Source organism: Oncorhynchus gorbuscha, linkage group LG23, assembly GCF_021184085.1.
Source record: "Oncorhynchus gorbuscha isolate QuinsamMale2020 ecotype Even-year linkage group LG23, OgorEven_v1.0, whole genome shotgun sequence".
Lineage (NCBI taxonomy): Eukaryota > Metazoa > Chordata > Actinopteri > Salmoniformes > Salmonidae > Oncorhynchus > Oncorhynchus gorbuscha.
Window position 1 is genome coordinate 60,474,525 of NC_060195.1, and position 22,963 is coordinate 60,497,487.

At 43.4% G+C, this 22,963-nt stretch overlaps 2 protein-coding genes across 6 annotated transcripts; both read right to left on the minus strand.

Annotated features, from left to right (window-relative positions):
• Window positions 1–9,266: 9,266 nt before the first annotated feature.
• On the minus strand, window positions 9,267–16,515 carry LOC124010600 (complex I assembly factor TIMMDC1, mitochondrial-like). 5 transcript variants are annotated; one of them, XM_046323252.1, is made up of 8 exons: window positions 16,423–16,515; window positions 15,520–15,817; window positions 15,092–15,257; window positions 13,697–13,785; window positions 13,494–13,561; window positions 11,060–11,138; window positions 9,776–9,886; window positions 9,267–9,695 (listed from the first exon to the last, which is right to left on the minus strand). In XM_046323252.1, the coding sequence occupies exons 2-8, from the start codon at window positions 15,786–15,788 to the stop codon at window positions 9,545–9,547; spliced, it is 933 nt and encodes a 310-aa protein (XP_046179208.1). In that variant the 5' UTR covers window positions 15,789–15,817; window positions 16,423–16,515; the 3' UTR covers window positions 9,267–9,544. The 5 variants fall into 5 exon arrangements, with proteins under 5 accessions (XP_046179208.1, XP_046179210.1, XP_046179211.1 ...); XM_046323254.1 differs by having other exon boundaries at window positions 16,463–16,512; XM_046323255.1 differs by having other exon boundaries at window positions 13,748–13,785; window positions 15,520–15,861; window positions 16,423–16,480.
• A 69-nt stretch (window positions 16,516–16,584) lies between these two features.
• On the minus strand, window positions 16,585–22,075 carry poglut1 (protein O-glucosyltransferase 1). The gene is made up of 10 exons (XM_046323256.1): window positions 21,930–22,075; window positions 20,854–20,950; window positions 20,566–20,709; window positions 20,200–20,335; window positions 19,901–20,022; window positions 19,643–19,802; window positions 19,456–19,514; window positions 18,827–18,994; window positions 18,628–18,684; window positions 16,585–18,480 (listed from the first exon to the last, which is right to left on the minus strand). The coding sequence occupies exons 1-10, from the start codon at window positions 22,003–22,005 to the stop codon at window positions 18,324–18,326; spliced, it is 1,176 nt and encodes a 391-aa protein (XP_046179212.1). The 5' UTR covers window positions 22,006–22,075; the 3' UTR covers window positions 16,585–18,323.
• Window positions 22,076–22,963: the final 888 nt, after the last annotated feature.

Consider the following 22,963-nt stretch of genomic DNA (forward strand, 5'->3'; position numbering starts at 1 on the left):
ATTCCATTTGCTCTGTTCCAGCCATTATGAGCCATCTTCCCCTCAGCAGCCTCCACTGATGTGACTTTTTGTTACATGCCCAGCAGCGGCCCAACCCCAAGTGTCTGAAGAAGACAAGGAAGCAAAATGGAGCTTCAGCGCCTCATTCCAAAGCCTAGAATGCGCCTGACAGAAAACCATTACTCCAATCCCAGGGCTCCAACTGGGATGCCAAGAAACCAGGCTCAGACTCATGCTGTACCTGCTCAGGAGTGGAGGAACAGACACTCTCAGCCCTACAGACGAGGTGGAGCGCAGCATCGCCCAAGAAGCAGAGGTGCACCACAGCACACTGAGCCTAGTCCTTGGTGGGACCGATTTCCTAGCACAACACCATTTCCTTGAGCACCACTTTTCCAGCTGAAAAGAGTCAACACCCAACAAATTGGTGTTATGCACTCTTAACACAAGGTTATACACTACAATTTTGTCAGTGACCCTACACTTCAGGAGTGTCTTGAAAACAACAGCTCGCAACCCTGCTGAAAAGTAAACACTCTGCTCAGAAATGCATTTCCTCCTGGAAAAGCATGCAATCGAAGAGGTCAAATCAGAGCAACAAAACTGCGGGTTCTACTCAAATCTATTTTCTGGTGGCAAAAAAAGGGCAGATCCTGGACCTAAGGTGTCTGAGTCATCATCTTTCAGCATTTCCCTTCAAAATGCTGCCAATCAAAACCATCCTTCAGTCAGTAAAACCAGGTGATTGGTTCACCAAAGTGGACCTGAAGGACACATACCTTCATATCCCCATTCTACCTGCACACAGAAAATACCTGAGATTTGCCTTCGAAATGTGTTTTCAGTTTTTTCATTCTACCCTTTGGCCTTTCACTCGCCCCTCGCATTCTCACAAAGTGCATAAGCGCAGTGCTAGCCCCTTTTCGCCAAGCAGGAGTCAGGGTCCTGAACTACTTAGACGATTGGATAATATGTGCAGGGTCACAAAGCCAAGCTTTGGCACACACATCCATGGTCTCACATCACCTCTCCGAGTTGGAACTAACAATTAACTTGGAACTAACAATTAACTTTTTTCCAAGTTATCTGGTCCCCACTCAGTCCATGTTGTACTTCCTGGGCTTGACACTGTACACTCAAATCATGTGAGCAACACTCTTTCCAGAAAGAGTGGTGTCGTTGCCAAATTGCCTTTCAACATTCAAACTGCGAAAACAGGTGACAGCATTAGAGAGCCAGAGGCTCCTAGGCCTCCTGGCGGCTGCAGTCCATGTTGCACAGTTGGGCTTGCTCCACATGTGGCCAATACAGCGCTGGTACAACAGACACTATCTATGTCTCAGAAGAGACAAACACAACAAGCTGACCATTTCAATGAGTTGCTGAAGAGCAATGCAATGGTGGCGTCTAGCACTTCAAACTCCCAATGGAGTTCTCCTAGGCACAGTTTACAACCAGGTGACTTTGAACACAGGGATGAGGAGCAGCCTTGAACTAGTCCTGGGTGTATGGTCAGTACCATGGACAACAGCTCACATCTACGTACTGGAGCTCAATGCGGTTCACCTTGTACTCCGGCACTTCCTCCCAGTACTATAGGAAAACATGTACTGATACGGACTTAACAGTGGTTGCACACATCAACCACCAAGGTGGACTGAGGTCTATGGCACTGCAGCAGATAGCAAGGGAGCTACTGCTTTGGGCAAACAGACACCTTACATCCCTCAGAGCAATACACCTGCCGGTGGTGGAGAATCAGGCAGCATACCTTCTCTCTAGTGGAGGCCCTTATCCTTATGACTGGAGGATATGGTGGGATGCTGTATGCATTGCCACCAATTCCTTTGATCTTCCTCAAGACCTGAGGGAGCAGCCTCGAGAACACGTCAGTTCTACTAGTTGATCCACATTGGCCACAGCATCCCTGGTTTTCAGACCTTGCACAGCTGACAACCTCCCAACCATGAGATTTCCCTCTTCGAAAGGACCTCCTGTCACAAGCGAACGGCAAGCTTTGGCACTCTAACCCAGCATACTGAAGTTGTGGGTGTGGCCCCTGGAAGTGACTGCCTTGTAGCTGCAGAGTTGCCCTCCTTGGTAATTGATACAATTCAGGCAGCCAGGGCATCCTCTACGCTGTATACCTACAAGTGGAATCTTTTCTGTAATTTGACTTTCTCCAGTAGCTTATGTCTGTAGGGAAGTCCCCATCTATACTGAAGCGTTGATCCCATGTTTCACGAGCAGAAATAAAAGGTGCCAGGAATGTTCCATACGCACAAAAAGCTTATTTATCTCACATTTTGTGCACAAATTCTTTTGCATCCCTGTTATTGAGCATTTCTCCTTTGCCAAGATAATCCACCCACCTGACGGGGGCGGCAGGGTAGCCTAATGGTTAGAGTGTTGGGCAACCGGAAGGTTGCAAGTTCAAATCCCTGAGCTGACAAGGTACAAATCTGTTGTTCTCCCCCTGAACAGGCAGTTAAACCCACTGTTCCTAGGCCGTCATTGAAAATAATAATTTGTTCTTAACTGACTTGCCTAGTTAAGTAAAGGTTAAAAAAACAGCATGATCATTGCACAGGTGTACCATGTACTGGGGACAATAACATTTCACTCTTAAATGTGCAGTTTTGTCACACAACACAATGCCACATATGTCTCAAATGTTGAGGGAGCATGCAACTGGCATGCTGACTGTAGGAATGTCCACCAGAGCTTTATTTTAATTTATCTACCATAAACCACCTCCAACGTTGTTTTAGAGAACTTTGAAGTTTGTCGAATCGTCCTTACAACCGCAGACCACATGCAACCATGCCAGCCAGGAACTCTACATCCAGCTTGTTGAAACTGAGGAGTATTTATGTCTGTAATAAATCCCTTTTGTGGGGAAAAACTCATTCTGATTGGCTGGGCCTGGCTTCCCTGTGGGTAGGCCTTTGCCCTCCCAGGCCCACCCATGGCTGCACTCCTGGCCAGTCATGTGAAATCCATAGATTAGGGCCTAATTGATGTATTTTACTTGACTGATTTCCTCATATGAACTTAGTAAAATCGTTGAAATTGTTGCATGTTGTGTTTAAATTTTTGTTCAGTATACATTAAAAGTGTATATTGCAGCCATCTGTATGGGTCATGGCCAGATTGCGGGTGCATCATGGGCAGTCCGATGCTCCTTCAATACCCTCAAGGGCATTAGATGTTGTCCTACGATCACAAATGAGCCCACAATTTGAGTACCTATCTTCACTTGAGCTACACTACATGACCAAAAGTATGTGGACACCTGCTGGTTGAACATCTCATTCCAAAATCATGGGCATTAATATGGAGTTGCTTCCCCCTTTGCTGCTATAATATCCTCTACTGATCTGGGAAGACTTTCCACTAGATGCTGGAACATTACTGCAGGGACTTGCTTCCATTCAGCCACGAGCATTAGTGAGGTCTGGCACTGATGTTGGACGATTAGGCCTGGCTCACAGTCGGTGTCCCAATTGATCCCAAAGGTGTTCAATGGGGTTAAGGTCAGGGTTTTGTGCAGGGCAGTGAAGTTCTTCCAAACCGATCTTGACAAACAATTTCTGTATGGATCTCGCTTTGTGCACTGGGGCATTGTCAAGCAGAAACAGGAAAGGGCCTTCCCCAACTGTTGCCACAAAGATGGATGCACAGGATTGCTTAGAATGTCTTTGTAGGCTGTAACGTTAGGATTTCCCTTCACTGGAACTAAGGGGCCTAGCCCGAACCATGAAAAACAGCCCCAGATCATTATTCCGCCAACACCAAACTTTACAGTTGGCACTATGCATTGGGGCAGGTAGCGTTCTCCTTGGATCCGCCAAGCCTAAATGCATCCGTCAGACTTCCAGATCGTGAAGGGTGATTCATCACTCCAGAGACTGTGTTTCCACTGCTCCAGTGTCCAATAGTGGTGAGCTTTACACCACTTCAGCCGAAGTTTGGCATTGAGCATGGTGATCTCAGGCTTGTGTGCGGCTGCTCGGCCATGGAAACCCATTTCATGAAACTGATTTTTACACACTTCAGCACTCGGCGGTCCTGTTCTGTCAGTTTGTGAGGCCTACCATTTTGCAGCTGAGCCATTGTTGCTTCTAGACATTTCCACTTCACAATAACAGCACTTACAGTTGACAGGGGCAGCTCTAGCAGGGTAGAAATGTGTGAACTGACTTGTTGGAAAAGTGGCATCTTAAGATGATGCCACGTTGAAAGTCACTGAGTGCTTCAGTAAGACCATTCTAATGCCAATGTTTGTCTATGGAGATTGCATGGCTTTGTGCTCGATTTGATACACCCATCAGCAACGGGTGGCTGAAATAGCCTAAACCACTAATCTGAAGGGGTGTCCACATACTTTTGTATATATAGTGTATGTAAGCTCTCAGTCAAGACTGCCTTTCTATTGGCTATTGTTTAAGCCAAGTGTGTTGGAAAATTATATCCACTTTCTACCCATCCTTTTCAGAGGGTTCTCTCTGGACTCTATCTGTGCTTTTGCATGTAGGGCAACACCCATGACTTTCATAAGGTACATCACACTCAATGTTATGTCCACACCATCCGTGAGGGCTGTAAAATCTGGACACGGCACACTCGCTCAACCCAGAAAAGTAAGCGTACCGTGAACCTTGTACATACATACATACTTATCAACCATCAGTGAGATGGATGTCCTAAACAGTGACCTTCCCCTCTTGGTGCTATTGCACCCAGTTGAAAAGCCTCATGTTTTAAGTTCTAGCTTTCAGCTTGCTTGTGTATACGGTTGTATATCACAGTTGAAATTCTGTGTTACCCTGTTGGGTAATTATATTTTTGCTGCACCCTGTGGTGTATAGGAGGATGTCCCAGGGACTCATCTAGACTAAGTAAAATGGTGGGCCTCTCCCATAGGTTGTTTGGTGACATGTTACGAAAGAGAACGTTTTGGATGTAACCTTGGTTCTCAGATTAGAGTAATGGGTAGCTAAGCTTTCACGTCATTCCTCCACCTCTGTGGGGTTAAGTAATAGACAGTATGTCACGTCATACCGCATTTTATAATGACAGGTTAAGTGGGTACAGTTAGGGTGTGGAGTAAATGTAATTATACAACGGGTGGTTCTAATCCTGAATGCTGATTGGTTAAAACTGCTTTCCAGCCTGTGTCTATTTCACAAATTACCACCCGCAAAATCGATGACGTTGAAATGCCTATTTACTCTGTCCTATCTCACTGCTCAACCACCTGTCTCATCAACCCTGCCAGGAAATGTATACATTTGATCTCCACTATATAAAAAAAAACATCTAGACATTATCTCATTTCTTTTAGATTAGCATTTGGTTTTCAACAGCAGAGATTTGTATATTTGCTCTCCGACCTTTTAAATATTGTTTAAATATTTAATTGCGATCTCTACCTTCCCATATAAAATGAATGTGTCAGAACACTGATAGCAAATTTAGTTGGTTGTCATAGCAACATACAAACCTTTTTTCAGTTGACTGGCTAAATCGAACTTTGTTGCGAAAACTAAAACGGATGAGTGGAACATGTATTTTGATCATTTCGACGGCACTACTATGGATGAATGGGAAAAAAAGAGATGGCAATAATACCAATGCCTGCAGATTTGGAGGATACTGCATTGAATGACCTAGACTAGAGAAAAGCCTCAACGGGGAAAAAAAAACACAATTTAAGAACACAAACTGGGCTGTGCGTTGCTTCGGGGGCTGGCTAGCAGAGAAGAACGTTGTTCACTTAAAGTGTCACGAAGGAAAAGTTTAACATCCTTCTCCGACAGTTTTATGGAAATGTACGAATTGGGAAGGGGGAGCAGTGTAGCCTAAGTAGCTACCTGGCACTCCGTAGTGGGCTCAACCGGTTTTAAATGACCCACCCATCGGTCGCAACTAGTGTCTCGAATCATGTATTTCAGGGCAACATCAAACAGCTAAGAACGCAAGGAAAATATGTCACAAACAGCCACCCTCCCCTTCACCGATAAGGACATGGCCCAGCTCCAAAACTCCCAGGCTCTGAATCCCGGTACACCAAGCGGTCTGGTCCAGAAAGTGTGGTTCAACCTCCAGTTACATCTGGGTCGAATAGGAAAAGAGGGGAACAGACAACTAAAGCCCAACGGACTAAGGTATGTTGTCCATAACCTGTTTGTGTTATTTCTACAATTGTTTTTCTGCGGTCTTGGCTGATTTCTTTTCATTTTCCCATGATGTCAAGCAAAGAGGCACTGAGTTTGAAGGTAGGCCTTCAAATTCATCCACAGGTACACCTCCAATTGACTCAAATTATGTAAATTATCCTATCAGAAGCTTCTAAAGCCATGACATAATTTTCATGAATTTTCAAAGCTGTTTAAAGGCACAGTCAACTTAGTGTATGTAAACTTTTGACCCACTGGAATTGTGATACAGTGAATTGTAAGTTAAATAATCTCTCTGTAAACAATTGTTGGAAAAATTACTTGTGTCATGCACAAAGTAGATGTCCTAACCGACTTGCCAAAACTATAGTATGTTGACAAGAAATTTGTGGAGTGGTTGAAAAAACAGTTTTAATGACTCCAACCTAAGTGTATGTAAACTTCCGACTTCAACTGTATGTTTTAAAAGCCTGTCATTGTTTTGTCTAAAACATGCCGCCCATTGCCCTGAAAATAAATTTCATACATTCCTAATACCATTCTAATCAAATTATTTACATTTTAAAATGTAGGCTAGCCTTCAGCTGGGAGGTGAAGAGGAATGCATTTCTTTAGTAATAGCTCCCTGGAACAAAAGGAGACACTATTGCATTACATTTGAACAAATACTAATTTGCATAATAACACTTACGTCACTTGTTGATCTGAGCAGACTCCCTCTGATAGGACATGAAATGTAATTCATTCAGATGATTACTGAATTGAATTACACAATCATAACTTAATGACACACTAAACCACATGGCTGTAACCGATCATCACTGACCAAACCTTTAAAGTAGAATTAGAATGTTAGCTGTGTTGTTAACTAACGACTTGTCTCTCTTTCCAATCTCCTGGCTATTTGTTGTCAATCTGAGTCGCGTTCCGAGCCCCAGCTGTTAGTGTGCCACATCTTGTTTACAGCAGGGGCAGAGGCTGTTTGACCTAGTTGCTGCTGACAAGCCCAGGGGCCAACATTACAGGCCTACAAACAGACATGGAAACACACACAGATTGTAATTCAATTTTCATGTTTCTAGACACGCCCCACTGTCATTAAGAAAGAACAAAGCAGGTCAATTCCATGGTAACAGAATGCTGAGACTCCGATTTTTCAATTCTAAATGTTTATCTTTTTTTTTACAAAAACACATTTACTTGAACAGTGCAGATGCAAAGTTTGGAAACAGAATGACGGCACAAACAGCACAAACCGTCCTTCTGTTACCAAACTTTGCATTTGCACTGTTCTTCAAATAAATGTTTTTGTAAAATGTTAAATGGAAATTGTTAAAATAATAATAATAATAATAATAATAATAAGTCGTCCTTGTGCATAGAGTTTTATGGTTTAACTTTACAATCATTGGTTTTTGTTTGGCATACATTTTAAAGTGAAAAATCAAAGTCTCAGCATCATTACCATGGAATTGCCTAGCAGTCGGTTGCTTGATCAATTATCTGAACATAATGGCAATGTGACTGTGTCTTAACCTACACACTGGGCAGCAGGCAGCCTAGCGGTTCAGAGCATTGGGACAGTAACCGAAAGGTCACTAGTTTGAATCGCGAGTTGACAAAGTGAAAAATCTGATGTGCGCTTGATCAAGACACAACCCTAATTGCTCCTGTAAGTTGCTCTGGGTAAGAGCGTCTGCTAAATGACTAAAATGTAGTGCTTTTCCTCAGAGTTCTTCAAACCCACTGGCTCTCAGCCTCAGCCTTGCTGCTGGTGAGTCCCTGATCCACCTCTACGCAGACGACACCATTCTGTATACTTCCGGCCCTTCTTTGGACACTGTGTTAACAACCCTCCAGGCAAGCTTCAATGCCATACAACTCTCCTTCCGTGGCCTCCAATTGCTCTTAAATACAAGTAAAACTAAATCCATGCTCTTCAACCGATCGCTACCTGCACCTACCCGCCTGTCCAACATCACTACTCTGGACGGCTCTGACTTAGAATACGTGGACAACTACAAATATTTAGGTGTCTGGTTAGACTGTAAACTCTCCTTCCAGACCCATATCAAACATCTCCAATCCAAAGTTAAATCTAGAATTGGCTTCCTATTTCGCAACAAAGCATCCTTCACTCATGCTGCCAAACATACCCTTGTAAAACTGACCATCCTACCAATCCTTGACTTTGGCGATGTCATTTACAAAATAGCCTCCAATACCCTACTCAACAAATTGGATGCAGTCTATCACAGTGCAATCCGTTTTGTCACCAAAGCCCCATATACTACCCACCATTGCGACCTGTACGCTCTCGTTGGCTGGCCCTCGCTTCATACTCGTCGCCAAACCCACTGGCTCCATGTCATCTACAAGACCCTGCTAGGTAAAGTCCCCCTTTATCTCAGCTCGCTGGTCACCATAGCATCTCCCACCTGTAGCACACGCTCCAGCAGGTATATCTCTCTGGTCACCCCCAAAACCAATTCTTTCTTTGGCTGCCTCTCCTTCCAGTTCTCTGCTGCCAGTGACTGGAACGAACTGCAAAAATCTCTGAAACTGGAAACACTTATCTCCCTCACTAGCTTTAAGCACCAGCTGTCAGAGCATCTTACAGATTACTGCACCTGTACATAGCCCACCTATAATTTAGCCCAAACAACTACCTCTTTCCCAACTGTATTTAATTTATTTATTTATTTTGCTCCTTTGCACCCCATTATTTTTATGTCTACTTTGCACATTCTTCCATTGCAAAACTACCATTCCAGTGTTTTACTTGCTATATTGTATTTACTTTGCCACCATGGCCTTTTTTGCCTTTACCTCCCTTCTCACCTCATTTGCTCACATTGTATATAGACTTGTTTATACTGTATTATTGACTGTTTGTTTTACTCCATGTGTAACTCTGTGTCGTTGTATCTGTCGAACTGCTTTGCTTTATCTTGGCCAGGTCGCAATTGTAAATGAGAACTTGTTCTCAACTTGCCTACCTGGTTAAATAAAGGTGAAATAAAAATAAAATAAAATGTACTTTGCACACGTCATGACTAATTCAGTGAATTTCAGACTTGAAGATACTGTGTCATTATTGCCATTTATATTAAATATGTTGGAAATCATTTAAAAGTTCCAGACAAAGTAATCACATTTACAGTATAAATCATAATTCAGCATCAATACATATTTTGTTGAGCAAATAAGTAGGTCCTCTTTTGTATTAAACAGAACATAGAATAGAGTAGTCGACATCAAAAGAAAACAGTATGTCCTCAGAGGTGAGAAAAGTCTCACCCACCATTGTCTGTCTGTGAGGATGGCTATGATTGGTATCAGTTAGAGTATTTCAGCTGCTGTCAATGGCTGTCAGAGTCCTGGGCCACGCCCTCGTTCCGTGGTAAACTGAGCAGCTCCTGGATCTTCTGTATGTCCTGGTCTACATCCTGGATCTGCCCACTGCTGCTCAAATCACCAATCAGGTCATCCGTCAACTGCAATCGGGCACTCCTTGAGGGTGTAGGAAAAAGTGAGTGAATACTAGGAGTAAAAATCAAAAGTGTGTGTGTTTTGATGCCCATGGAATGTACCATTCTGCCAGTTTTAGTTCATACAGCTCTCTGCGCTCCCTCCTCCTCCTCTCTCGGACCGTTTCTCCCGCCAATCCCTGCATGGCAATGATCAGAGCTCCTGCCGGCACCCTGACAAGAGATGACATGAGCCGAGCTGACATCACCTTCATTCCAACATGTCAATGTTCTGCGTCACATTAAATTATGTCACTGTGGCCGTCATGTACTCTCAATAACCCTCAGACTGTTATACAATACAGAGAGTTTGGCCAACTTCAGAGCTGGACGCCATGTTGCTGCCTCTCTGAGCATTTAATTGTTTCACTCCTGAATATCAATCAGGGTTTCATCTATCCAGGTTCCCGTTATCGACTACAGCTCTCATTCCAACCCCCCTAAACATAGCTTAGCATGAAGAGCTGTGGTGGCTGTCACTCACTTAGTAACCCGGCCCGCCCCGCCCCCATCACCTCGTCCATGTGTCAGGACTATGAGGGAGGTAGGGGCAGACATTTGGAGCGTGATGTGTTATCTGATTAGCTGCCTGCTTTCATTTCTCCCTCCCCACTCCCCTGCACCTGGCTGAGGCTGTGGGTGCACCCGGGGCTGTTTGCACACATCAAACACACGGTCCAGGTGGCTGGGCAATGAGGCAGACATGGACAGCGCTCCGCTTCGCTCTGGAGACACAGCAACATGGCTTGAATGTTGGATCACATACACCCAGTCCATTACTACTCTAAAAACCTTCACTGACACATTAGATATACATACAAATCAAAGACTATGTGACAGACTTGGAAAGGGGAAGACAGACAGGAGAGGAAAAGGAGGGAGAAGACAGGTGAAGAGGACAGAAGGGACTAGTGCAGCAGCGATAGAGGGAGCTGGATGGAGATGAAAAGATGGCGTAACAATGGGGTGGTAAAAATAGATGGGCAGCTGCTGCCTTGGCCTCTGTCCCTGCTCTACTGCCCAAAACACAGCCCTCTGCAACGCACATGAGTCCCTCTGGCACCCAACGCATGGCTAGGGGGAGGGAGGGGGGCTGGAGGGTTGGGAGAGGAGGAAAGGGTGCAGCTGGGAAGCAGAGGGGTTGCAGGGAGGGGGCGCAGCTGGCAGCCAGAGACATACTTCTGACATCCTTAAGGCTTCATAGTTCATATTGTACCATACTGCAGGGCACGCCCAGACTATCTGGCTCCCTCAAACTACTCCTCATACCTCTTCCCCACTGTCAACACTAACCACTTTGTTCAAAACTAGCCCGTTATTTTGCCACTTAAAACCCTCATATCTCACCCCATGGTTGCTCCTATGGCCGTGCCTGCCACCAGTCCCCCGAGACCCAGGTTCAGCCTGAATAGGCCTCCAGTCACAGCTGCTCAAACCCACACAGGCAGGAATGTCACACACACACATTTACAATAATCACAATTACTGTGCCCTCAAAGTATTCATACCCCTTGACTTATTCAACATTTTGTTGCGTTACAGCCTGAATTCCAAATAAAATAAAATCTCTCACCCATCTACACACAATGCCCCATAATGACAAAGTGAAAATATGTTTTTAGAAATGAGAAAATTAAATTAAATACTGAAATGACTCATTTACATAAGTATTTACACCCTTAAGCCAATACTTTGTAGAAGCACCATTGGTGGCGATTACAGCTATGAGTCGCGTTGGGTATGTCTGTATCAGCTTTGTACATCTGAATTTGGGAATTTTCTCCCATTCTTCCTTGCAGCGGTGTATTTCCACAGATTTTCAATGGGATTCAAGTCTGGGCCACTCAAGGACTTTCAGTCTTGTTCTGAAGCCATTCTAGCGTTGCTTTGGCTGTATGCGTGGGGTCATTGTCCTGTTGGAACGTAAATCTTTGCCCCAGTCTAAGGTTGTTTGCATTGAAGCAGGATTTGCAGGTATGTCTCCATTCATTGTTCCCTCTAGCCTTACCAGTCTCCCAAGTCCCTGGATGGGTGATGAGCTGTGCCTGGTTTTCTCCAGATATAAATGTTTTGCATTCAGGTCAAAGAGTTAATTTTCTGTCTCATCAGACCACATAATCTTTTGCCTTATGCTCAGAGTCTTTCACATGGCCTTCTGCCAACTCCAAGCATGCTTTCATCTGACTTTTTCTCAGGAATGCCTTCTGTCTGGCCACTCTCCCATAAAACCCAGATTTCCCAATGGAGACCACTGTGCTCTTGGACATTTTCAACACTCTAGAAATGGTTTTATACCCTTCCCCAGATATAGGCCTGATCACAATTCTCTCTCGGAGATCTACAGACAGTTCCTTGGACTTCATGGTATAGATTCTGCTCTGACAAGCACGGTCAACTGTGGGACCTTATATAGACAGGTGTGTTTCTTTCTAAATCATGTCCAAACAATTGAATTGGCCACAGGTGGACTCCAATCAAGTTGTAATAACATCTCAAGGATGATCAATTTGAAGTGTCATAGCAACGGGGTGTGAATATGTATGTAAATTAGATGTTTTTCATTTTCAACAAATTAGCTGAAATTTCTAAAATGGGGGACAAAAAAAATATATTCAATCAATTTTAATTCCGTAGAGCTCAGAGACAGGATTGTGATTTGGAAAGGCACACGCCTGTCTATATAAGGTCCCACAGTTGACCGTGCAAAAACCCAGCCATGAGGTCAAAAAAAATGTCCGTAGAGCCCCAAGACAGGATTGTGTCGAGGCACAGATCTGGGGAAGGGTACCAAAAAATTTCTTCAGCATTGGCCTCCATCATTCTTAAATGGAAGAAGTTTGGAACCACCAAGACTCTTCCGAGAGCTGGCCGCCTGGCCAAACTGAGCAATCGGGGGAGAAGCGCCTTGGTCAGGGAGGTGATCAAGAACCCAATGGTCACTTTGACAGAGCTCCATAGTTCCTCTGTGGAGATGGGAGAACCTTCCAGAAGGACAACCATCTCTGCAGCATTCAGGCCTTTATGGTAGAGTGGCCAGATGGAAGCCACTCCTCAGTTAAAGGCACATGACAGCCCATTTGGAGTTTGCGAGCATCATGCTGTGGGGATGTTTTTCAGCGGCAGGGACTGGGAGACAAGTCAGGAACGAGGCAAAGATGAATGGAGCAAAGTACAGAGAGATCCTTGATGAAAACCTGCTTCAGAACGCTCAGGACCTCGGACTGGGGCAAAGATTCAACTTCTAACAGGACAACAACCCTAAACACACAGCCAAGACAACGCAGGAGTGGCTTTGGGACAAGTCTCAATGTCTGAGTGGCCTGGACTTGAACCCGATCAAACATCTCTGGAGAGACCTGAAAATAGCTGTGCAGTGACGCTCCCCATCCAACCTGACAGAGCTTGAGAGGATCTGCAGAGAAAAATGGGAGAAACTCCCCAAATACAGGTGTGCGAGGTTTGTAGCATCATACCCAAGAAGACTCAAGGCTGTAATTGCTGCCAAAAGTGCTTCAACAAAGTACTGAGTAAAGGGTCTGAATACTTATGCAAATGTGATATTTCTGTTTTCCCTTTGTCATTATAGGTTATTGTGTGTAGAAAAAAAAAGTAATACTCTTTAGAATAAGGCTGTAACTTAAAATGTGGAAAAAGTCAAGGGGTCTGAATACTTTCCTTAGGCACTGTATGTCTTACAAATGATTACTGTGAAGTAGTTGAATAAGTGTGGGTGTGTATAATACAGAGGTATCCTCTCCATTTGGGTGTTGAAGTAACTCACCTCCTGCTGCTGCGTAGTGGCTGAGGGTATACTTATCTCTGTACACAGACAGGCCTGTGCTCACAGTGCTGACAGAACACACACACACACACAGAGAGAGAGCGAGATAATCAACTAATATCACTCAACACAGGAGAACAAACTAATATAGTGGCCACAAAGGAAAGAGTCCCATACTGAATAGTCATGTAGACATTGTTTACTTGAATAATGTGACAAAGGCTGCCACTCTCCAGCTCCACCTCCAGCCATACCTCACAAAGCCCCGGATGGCTGCGTTATGGGCAGAACGCTGGGGGAGAACAACGACAACACAAAGCCTCCATCAACACAAGACAAACATTTATTTATTTATTGACAGACAATGTGCTTTTGCTGCACTTGGGAAAATGTATACAAAAGCACTGACATCGTATTGCATGTACAGTGGGGAGAACAAGTATTTGATACACTGCCGATTTTTCAGGTTTTCCTACTTACAAAGCATATAGAGGTCTGTCATTTTTATTATAGGTTCACTTCAACTGTGAGACGGAATCTAAAACAAAAATCCAGAAAATCACATTGTATGATTTTTAAGTAATTAATTTGCATTTTATTGCATGACATAAGTATTTGATCACCTACCAACCAGTAAGAATTCCAGCTCTCACAGACCTGTTATTTTTTCTTTAAGAAGCCCTCCTGTTCTCCACTCATTACCTGTATTAACTGCACCTGTTTGAACTCGTTACCTGTATAAAAGACACCTGTCCACATACTCAATCAAACAGACTCCAACCTCTCCACAATGGCCAAGACCAGAGATGTGTAAGGACATCAGGAATAAAATTGTAGACCTGCACAAGGCTGGGATGGGCTACAGGACAATAGGCAAGCAGCTTGATGAGAAGGGAACAACTGTTGGCACAATTATTAGAAAATGGAAGAAGTTGAAGATGACGGTCTATCACCCTCGGTCTGGGGCTCCATGCAAGATCTCACCTCGTGTGGCCTCAATGATCATGAGGAAGGTGAGGGATCTGCCCAGAACTACACGGCAGGACCAGGTCAATGACCGGAAGAGAGCTGAGACCACAGTCTCAAAGAAAACCATTAGTAAAACACTACGCCGTCATGGATTAAAATCCTGCAGCGCACGCAAGGTCCCCCTGCTCAAGACGGCGCATGTCCAGGCTCGACTGAAGTTTGCCAATGACCATCTGGATGATCCAGAGGAGGAATGGGAGAAGATCATGTGGTCTGATGAGACAAAAATAGAGCTTTTTGGTCTAAACTCCACTCGCCGTGTTAGGAGGAAGAAGAAGGATGAGTACAACCCCAAGAACACCATCCCAACCGTGAAGCATGGAGGTGGAAACATCATTCTCTGCAAAGGGGACAGGACGACTGCACCGTATTGAGGGGAGGATGGATGGAGCCATGTATTGCAAGATCTTGGCCAACAACCTTCTTCCTTCAGTAAGTGCATTGAAGATGGGTCGTGGCTGGGTCTTCCAGCATGACAACAACCCGAAACACACAGCCAGTTTATCAAATACTTGTTCTCCCCACTGTATGTAATGGCCTGCTGTTAATTCACAACCGCAGACACTCACCACAGCTTCCACCCGGCTGTGGTATATCTCAGCCTGGTGGAGCTGGATGTACCTCTCCCTGGCGTGCCGGGCGGCGGGCAGCCCTCCGTAGATCATGCCGGCCAAGGCGGCAGCTAAGGTACTCTTCACCACGCTGGAGAGCTCCTCAGGATACTTCTGCATTTCACTGGGAGCACAGGGAAGGGGTGTATAAACAAGCTTTAAAATCAAACAGAGCAGCCAATGTATGAAGCCCTGTAAGGCAAGTGATGGCAATGCTACACTAGAAGTCTGGAACCTTCTAAACTAACTGGAACCTTCTAAACTAAGTGCAGGCTAGAAAACTCATCTGCTGCACAGGTAGGCAATGGGGAGTGCTCCCTGATGGTGATGGGTTTACTCAGCTAAGCCACAGACAATAGAAGAGAGGTGTCATGGTCATAACTTACTCCCTGTCGAAGAGATCCTTGATGCGGTCCCATCCAGTGTCTGGGAACTCTGGCTTGCCCACGAGGCTGGGCAGGGGGGAGGGGATCTGTACCGGGGCAGGCGCCACACTGTCAGCTGCATGGACCCTGGGGAGGAGGCGGCCCAGGGAGGGCATGGCTAGCTGGAGGAGACCTCCCAGTGGTCTGGTGCAGAGGGTGCCCTGGGGGGCAGAGGCTGCCTGCTGACATGGGGCTGGGGACGCACCAGGCCGTTCAGGAGGATGCATCATGAACGCTTCACCAGCAATGGGAGCTGGATCTGAGAACACATGGCCAGGAGCTAGGATGTTACAGCTAATCCTTCTGCTAAATAAATGCCCCTTGGGCAGAGGAATCGAGAGAAAATGGACAAAACACAAACAGTGCAACAGCTGTTTTAATAGCGCATCTGACATTATAGTCATTAGTGTGTACAATAGAATACCTACTGTACATTAACTTTAACATTGCTGGAACATTGATAAATACGGTCTACACCGGCTGGAAATGATCAGGCTAGCTACAATCAGCTGTTATGACATATAGGTCAACAACACCCAAGGTAAAGATGACCACTTACGTAGCTATCGTATGAACGACAATAGCTATGTTACGTTTGCATTCAAGTGGAGCAGGTGAGGTGACACGGTTACCAAAGACGGTACACGTCTTTACCATAACTTCACGTACTCAAAGCATCTTGTTCCATGCGAAGACGCAAAGAGCTAAGGGGATTCATCATGCTAGCTAACGTTAGCTGTGAACGCGAATTTATTCAGCAGTTCCGTGCTTTATGAAGCACAGCCTATTATTTGTCTAACGTAGCTAAGCATAGTTATATCGCAGACTACGTTTGAACGGTTAAGTTGTTTACTGAGTATTTACCAATTTATTCTGAAATGTCCTTGTAGCTTGTCTTTCCTACCTGCTTCTGATTTCCACCGGTACACCCCTGAACTGCTAGCTAGTAAATTAAACCTGTTTGGCTGGAGAGCACCCCCTTCAGGTGGAGGACCAAACATACACATTCATTGGAGACCATGTGAATTTACTTGAGAATTGAAAGGTTTATTACGGAGTTAAAAATGATACATTCGATATAAACATGTAAAATGTAAGGAAACAAAACATTGAAAAAAGGCTGTTATTGCATCATATCATAGTCATTGTTTCATGCCAAAAAAATAGCATCAATTACTAATAATTAAAGCCCAACAGATAAACCAAAACTATTCCACCAATTCTGCAGGTGTATCAACCTGCCCATGATAGTACAATCTCTGTGCATACAATACTCTGACTAAGCATGAAGATCACATCATATGTTTTGAACACAAGCTGAACAAAGTTTGGCATTGCACCTCGTACTCTTTGGTCAAGACAATACACAGTGCAAAGTACCATACATACATGTATGCCACAGCTGTAGAATCAGAGAACTAACACATACATTCTACAATGGGAATACTTGAACATATTCAACATTTCAGTACCATTGTGGCTCATACTCATCTTTTCCAAGGCAGGTCCAAGTAAAGTAGTGTAGTGACAGTAGGTTTGACATGTCATTCTACATTAATGAATCACGTTCTATTGGCACTTGGTGTTGAGTGTAGTTATTTAATGCTTAATATGTAGTGTTTCAAGCTACATCATATCTCTACAGTATATGGCAATGGTAGTGTATTGTTCTTCTTAAACAGAGGCAACACTGAGGTGAGGAGTGTTTTGGTTGTGTTTGTAGTTGAATGGACCACTGGAAATAAAATGGAAGATGTAAGTATCAACTCCTGAGCAGCATACAGGGCTTCGGTCACACACTAGAGGGCAGTAAGGGAAAGCAGATGGAAAATGGCCTTTTAGGTGTAATTTCCCAGAATCCACCAATTTCATTGATTTTTCACACAATTTCAGCATGAACTGAGAGAAATGATTTTGCCTAATAGCAAACGCTATCAAGCTCTTTATAAATCCTCTACCCTAAGTTCCTTTCGAGGATAAAGTCGCCGATATTTTGAGCATGGAATGACTAAATACCAGGCCTGGGTTCAAATACATGTGTATTTGATCATTTGTTACGTAAATACAGAGAAAATAAAGTATTTTCCAAAAATGTGGCCCGAATCAACTACTTTTATTGGAATTATTTGAAAGTACTGTATTTTCAGAGAGGTTGGGTTAAATGCATTAAACACATTTCAGTTGAATGCATTCAGTTGTAAAACAGACTATATATCCCCTTTCCCTTTCAAATACTAATTTCAACATCAAAAAATTGAATGCCTGGGCTAAATGCATGAGATTGTATTAGAGTATTTTCAAATAATTTCCAAGTGTATTTCCAAATACATTCCAATACTTGTCTTTTCAAAAAACAATTATCTAAATAATTACTTCCAAATATATTTGAAAGTAATTATAATACCCTAAACAGTATTTGAACCCAGGTCTGCTAAATACAAACTGTAAACTGTGTGAGAACTAATATATACAGTATCCTACTCTTTCTGTGTGCTAATCCCAATGGTAATATAAATCCCAAATAGCTGCTTTCTTCATCTCCTAAATCTTCTAACACAATACTTTAAAAGGGTACTCCATTACATCTAACCCTATGAAGAATCTATGGGGAGACCACAGCATAAATGTGAAGAACAGCAATTCCTAATTCTAAGACCAGCATTAGGGACATTAATTAGCAGTGTGATCTGCCGCTATCTATTGACTGGAGCTGCCTTCATATAGTTCATATAGTCCATACAGTGACCCCCCCCCCCATGGCTCGGTCACAGTTCTGTCCTCCCATGCTTGTGGATGACCTGATTGTAGTTAGTCTTCCTCTGGAGTTTGTACTTGAGCAGCCCACCGAACTCAGTGAGGAGTCTCTCCCAGTAACACGACACATCCTCCATCCTCAGGTGGTCCAGGATGAACCGCTGTCCCCTGGAGGCAGAGGTTGGTCAACTAACATAAGTCAACAATATCAATAGTCTGATTATTTAGCATGATACTGTACAAGCTGTGAGAAATCAGACAGGTAATGTAACCAGTCTAAAGCCATTTTTTCTAGTTCACAACCCAGCTTGTTACCTAACGGCAATCTCTTGAGCGATGTCATCGTTTTCTTTCACAAACTGTAGCAGTTCCCTGGAAAGACAGAAAAGGGGGACATCACTATAGATATAACATAACATTCAGACATTAGACAAACCACATATTCCACTTTACTAACCATGGAGCAGGTTAACAGTTGAACAGTTATGATACACAGCCAAGCCAGACAGGTCACCTGAGGTCAGAGAGGTCCTGTTTGACAGGGATGTAGTGTACCCAGGGCAGCAGCTGGGGATAGAAGAACTCCAGCCACTCCTCCCCTACATGGAAGACCAGAGAGCCACACAGGAACAGGTGCTTGAGGCGGAAGCTGGCCGCCACGCCGCGGAAGTTGAACAGGTACCTGAGGGGTTAGAGGTCAGACGATGAGGTAGGAATTGTGGTGGAAATCACACTGTGTGTACAGGGTAAGGAAAAAGTTACCCTATCCTTGGTAGTCTGCAACAGGTGTGGCCACAATGGTGAGTTTATGATTTGGAGCCCTGCAAACGTAACGGATGCTGACAATGCACACCTGTAGTGTTTTATTCCATAGCTGAAGGTTTAAGAATAAATAACCAGGGTTCATTAACAGACCTTTGAAACAGGTAATGGAAGTTTCCCTCTCAACTCATGAAAACAAGGTCCATGTTCTCTCAGTCAATCTAAAAATCTCTGAAGCTAAAAACTTTTTAAAAAATTAGTCTAATTTTATCCAGGCTGACCTGGAAAGTGTCAGAGTGAAGCCACATCTATGCACTTGATGTAAAACATTGTAAACAATACCAAGCGCAATGCAATTCCACCATAATATCTTGTTCTTACTTGTATTGACAGTGCTCCACCAGGGGAATCTCCTGAGCTGGTGGTCTCCCTAGCGTGTCCTAAAAAATAAAAAAAAAGAAGAGGCTATTGAACAGTTGTTGATATTGCAGTTGAAAAACATAGCACTGCTCTCAAGGCATTCAAGCCACTGTCACACAGACATTTGCATTGGTAGTTCCAGACGGACCTTCTCAGACTTCCAGGCCTGGTTCTTTGTGTACTCAGCATCCACCAGGTCTGGAGCCTCTCTGGACAGAAGGACAAGGGGGTCCCTCTCAGGACTCGTCCTGGATCCTCTGAAGAATCCTCTGGACTCTTTCCTCTTCCAGGGCCACTGTGCTGCCGATCTAACACAAACAGAGTGATTGTGAGTAACATGGAAAATGATCATGTAGTATAAATAAAATACAAATGTTTCCTTTCACCACAAGGAGGTCAAACCTACTTTTTAAGGTCATCCCTCATAAGGTCCCATCGTCCTAGTCCAGTGGGATATATGGGCCATACCGCCGGGCCCCCCTCCCAAAACGTCCAGGCAGGATACATGATGTCCTGGTAGTCAGCAGTCTAAATGCACACAACACTTTCATTTTACACACACAAATGCCATCACATTGGACAACTCTTTCACTACTTCCAACAAATATAAATACATTTACAAAAGTAAAAACATGTCTAAAATAACATAAACAAGCAACACTTTTGTGTGCGTGTGATGAGGACATGCATGGTTGCAGAGCTGACCTTACTGAAAGACAGGACAGGCAGGATAGGCTGCACCCAGCCTGGCACCTGAGGGTAGTCCCGCACGTTCACCACCATCTCCACGTCTGGCAACTTGTCAATCACCTGCAGGATGAAGTGCTCCACCCCACTACACCTAAACCAATCAGAGAGACAGATAGCTGAGACATGATGATTATCATATTAACTAGCTCGCTACTGATATAGGCCTAAAGATAACAAATGTTACTAAATGATCGACCACTAATTAATGGACCACATTTATCATACAAAACCAGGGTCTGATTTCTAAGCTTGATGAGAAACACTTGCACACACAAACTCAAATGTGTTTCACAGACTAATTGTAATGTTTTGTTTCCTCACCTGGCTGGAAACATACAGTTCTGTTCCCGATACAGTTTACCATTAATAATTTGGTAATGGGTGCCCACACCACGACGAAGCGTGTCCGCCATGAGCTCCTCAGACACTCCCTCTCTGAAGGGTCGTAGGTCATCATTCAAGACACTGGATGGATTGAGGACAATGGAGAGAGAATGAAGGATTTGCTCTAAAAAGGCAACCAACGGCTTTTTGTTAAAAAGCTGAAACCCTTTTGTATACCAATACTGTTCTCATAGGGAGCAACATCGGTTCTCCTGCATGTATTACCTGAGATGGCAACTGCAGTTGTATGGGCTGCAAGGCTTGTAAAGTTCCGTGGCTTTGGTGATCTTTTCAAGGTATATCTGCCACCTGCCACCATTACCTAATAAAACAGAGCTTGTTAGGCAAAGAGCATGCACTTCCTGGACTACTGAAATACAGATCAGTGTGCATGATTGCTTACACACTGAAAGCCCGTGGCAAAGGATACTTACACTGCATTGGGTTGTACATATGGGATAAGCAAGCTGCACACTAGTATTTAGAAGAGACTGAGGTCAGGAAAGGAAACCTGGTCTCAGAGTATTTACTATTTTTCTGTACATAAATCTGAGACACTCCATTTCGTATGATATGTTACGAATTGCAATTCATATGATATGTTACGTATTCCAATTAGTTGTTGCTAACATTACCTAGGTAGCTAACATTAGCTAGGTGGTTAACTTCAGCTAGAGGTTAGAGTTACGGTTAAGAGTTAGCGTCAGCTAACATTTTAAGTAGTTACAAAGTAGCTAAAAACGTAGTTGCAAAGTTGCTAAATAATTATCTAAAATTGACCATGAATAGATTAGAACACGCAACTACCACACTCCTTTCCTTTTTACTTTAAGTGACCTTCTGTCTTATGTAACCATACCAAACGTAACATACTGTATTTTTACTAATTTAGTATGTCAGATTTACATTTACTATGTTACATCTAATCTATGAGACCAGGCTTGGAAAGGTTAAATGTCAGATAATCCGACCCTAACGGTACTACAACTCTGACAGACCTGTTGCATTACATTAACTAACCTTAACTAAAGTAACAACTTGAGCCACAGTTAAATAAAATTCCCTCTTTAAAGGGGTGCCTTGGGAAAACTCTGTATCCAATATTGTATTAAGATTTCTGCCCCAAAAATATATTTCGCATGCAACCAGTTGGTTCTACTCGCAAGCTAACTTAGTTTGTTAGCTAACGTTAACTGGGCTAGCTAGCTAAAATTAATGGGAACTCCTGAGAATAATTCGGTCATGCAATTTGTCCAGCACAGACCTGCAAAATTTTACATATTCCATATCTTTATTGTTACCTGATCCGGCCACGCTGAAATCAACTCCACAAAACTGTAAAGTTAGAAGAGGGATCAAGAACCACGGCAGCTTCATTTTCTTCGCTTAGACAGTTAGCGATGACTGATGCTTGGTCAGCCTCTAGTTTGGTCTGAAAACCATTACCGTAATTACAGGTATCTTTACCGTAATATTGGGACCGTTTGCGCATTTTGTGTGTGTTCTGTCAGCCTGGTCTGATAGACGAGATGTAACATAGTAAACGTAAATCCGAGACCCCCAAATTAGTATGATATGTTATGTTTGGTATAGTTACATTAAACAGGTTACTTAAAGCTACAATATGTAATTTCTTGGGAGAACTGACCAAATCTTTAGTTTAGTTTTTGCATCTTTTACTTTTGGTTTTGTACACCAGTTTCAAACAGCTGTAAATACAATATTTTTGGTTATGGAACATATATTTCACAGCGATGTAGATGGTACAATGATTCTCTAAACAATGACTATGTTACATAAACTGAAATTAGGCAAACAATTATAATTTTAGCAATCAAGTAATGGCAGAGCGATTTCTGCATAGTGCATCTTTAAAGAAGCACTATGCAGAAACCGCTTCTCCATTTCCTGGTTGTTAAATTGTTTGCCTAATCTCATCACGGATAACTTTAGCATTTTAGCTAATTAGCAACTTTGCAAATACTTACTACTTTTTAGCTACTTTGCAACAATTTATCATGTTAGCTAACCCTAACTATAACCCTTTAACCTAACTCCTAACCCTAACCTTACTCCTAACCTTAACTCCTAACCTTAATGCCTAACCCTAACCCTAAGCCTAGCCACATGGCTAACATTAGCATTAGCCACCTAGCTTACAACAAATTGGGATTCGTAACATGTCATACGTTTTGCACATTCGTAACATATTGTATGAATTGCAATTCGGAACATATCATATGAAATGGATGGTGGACATCCACAAATGAATACATACCATAAGAAATTTAACATATCATACTACATGGCGGAAAAACAGATTTATTTTTCCTAT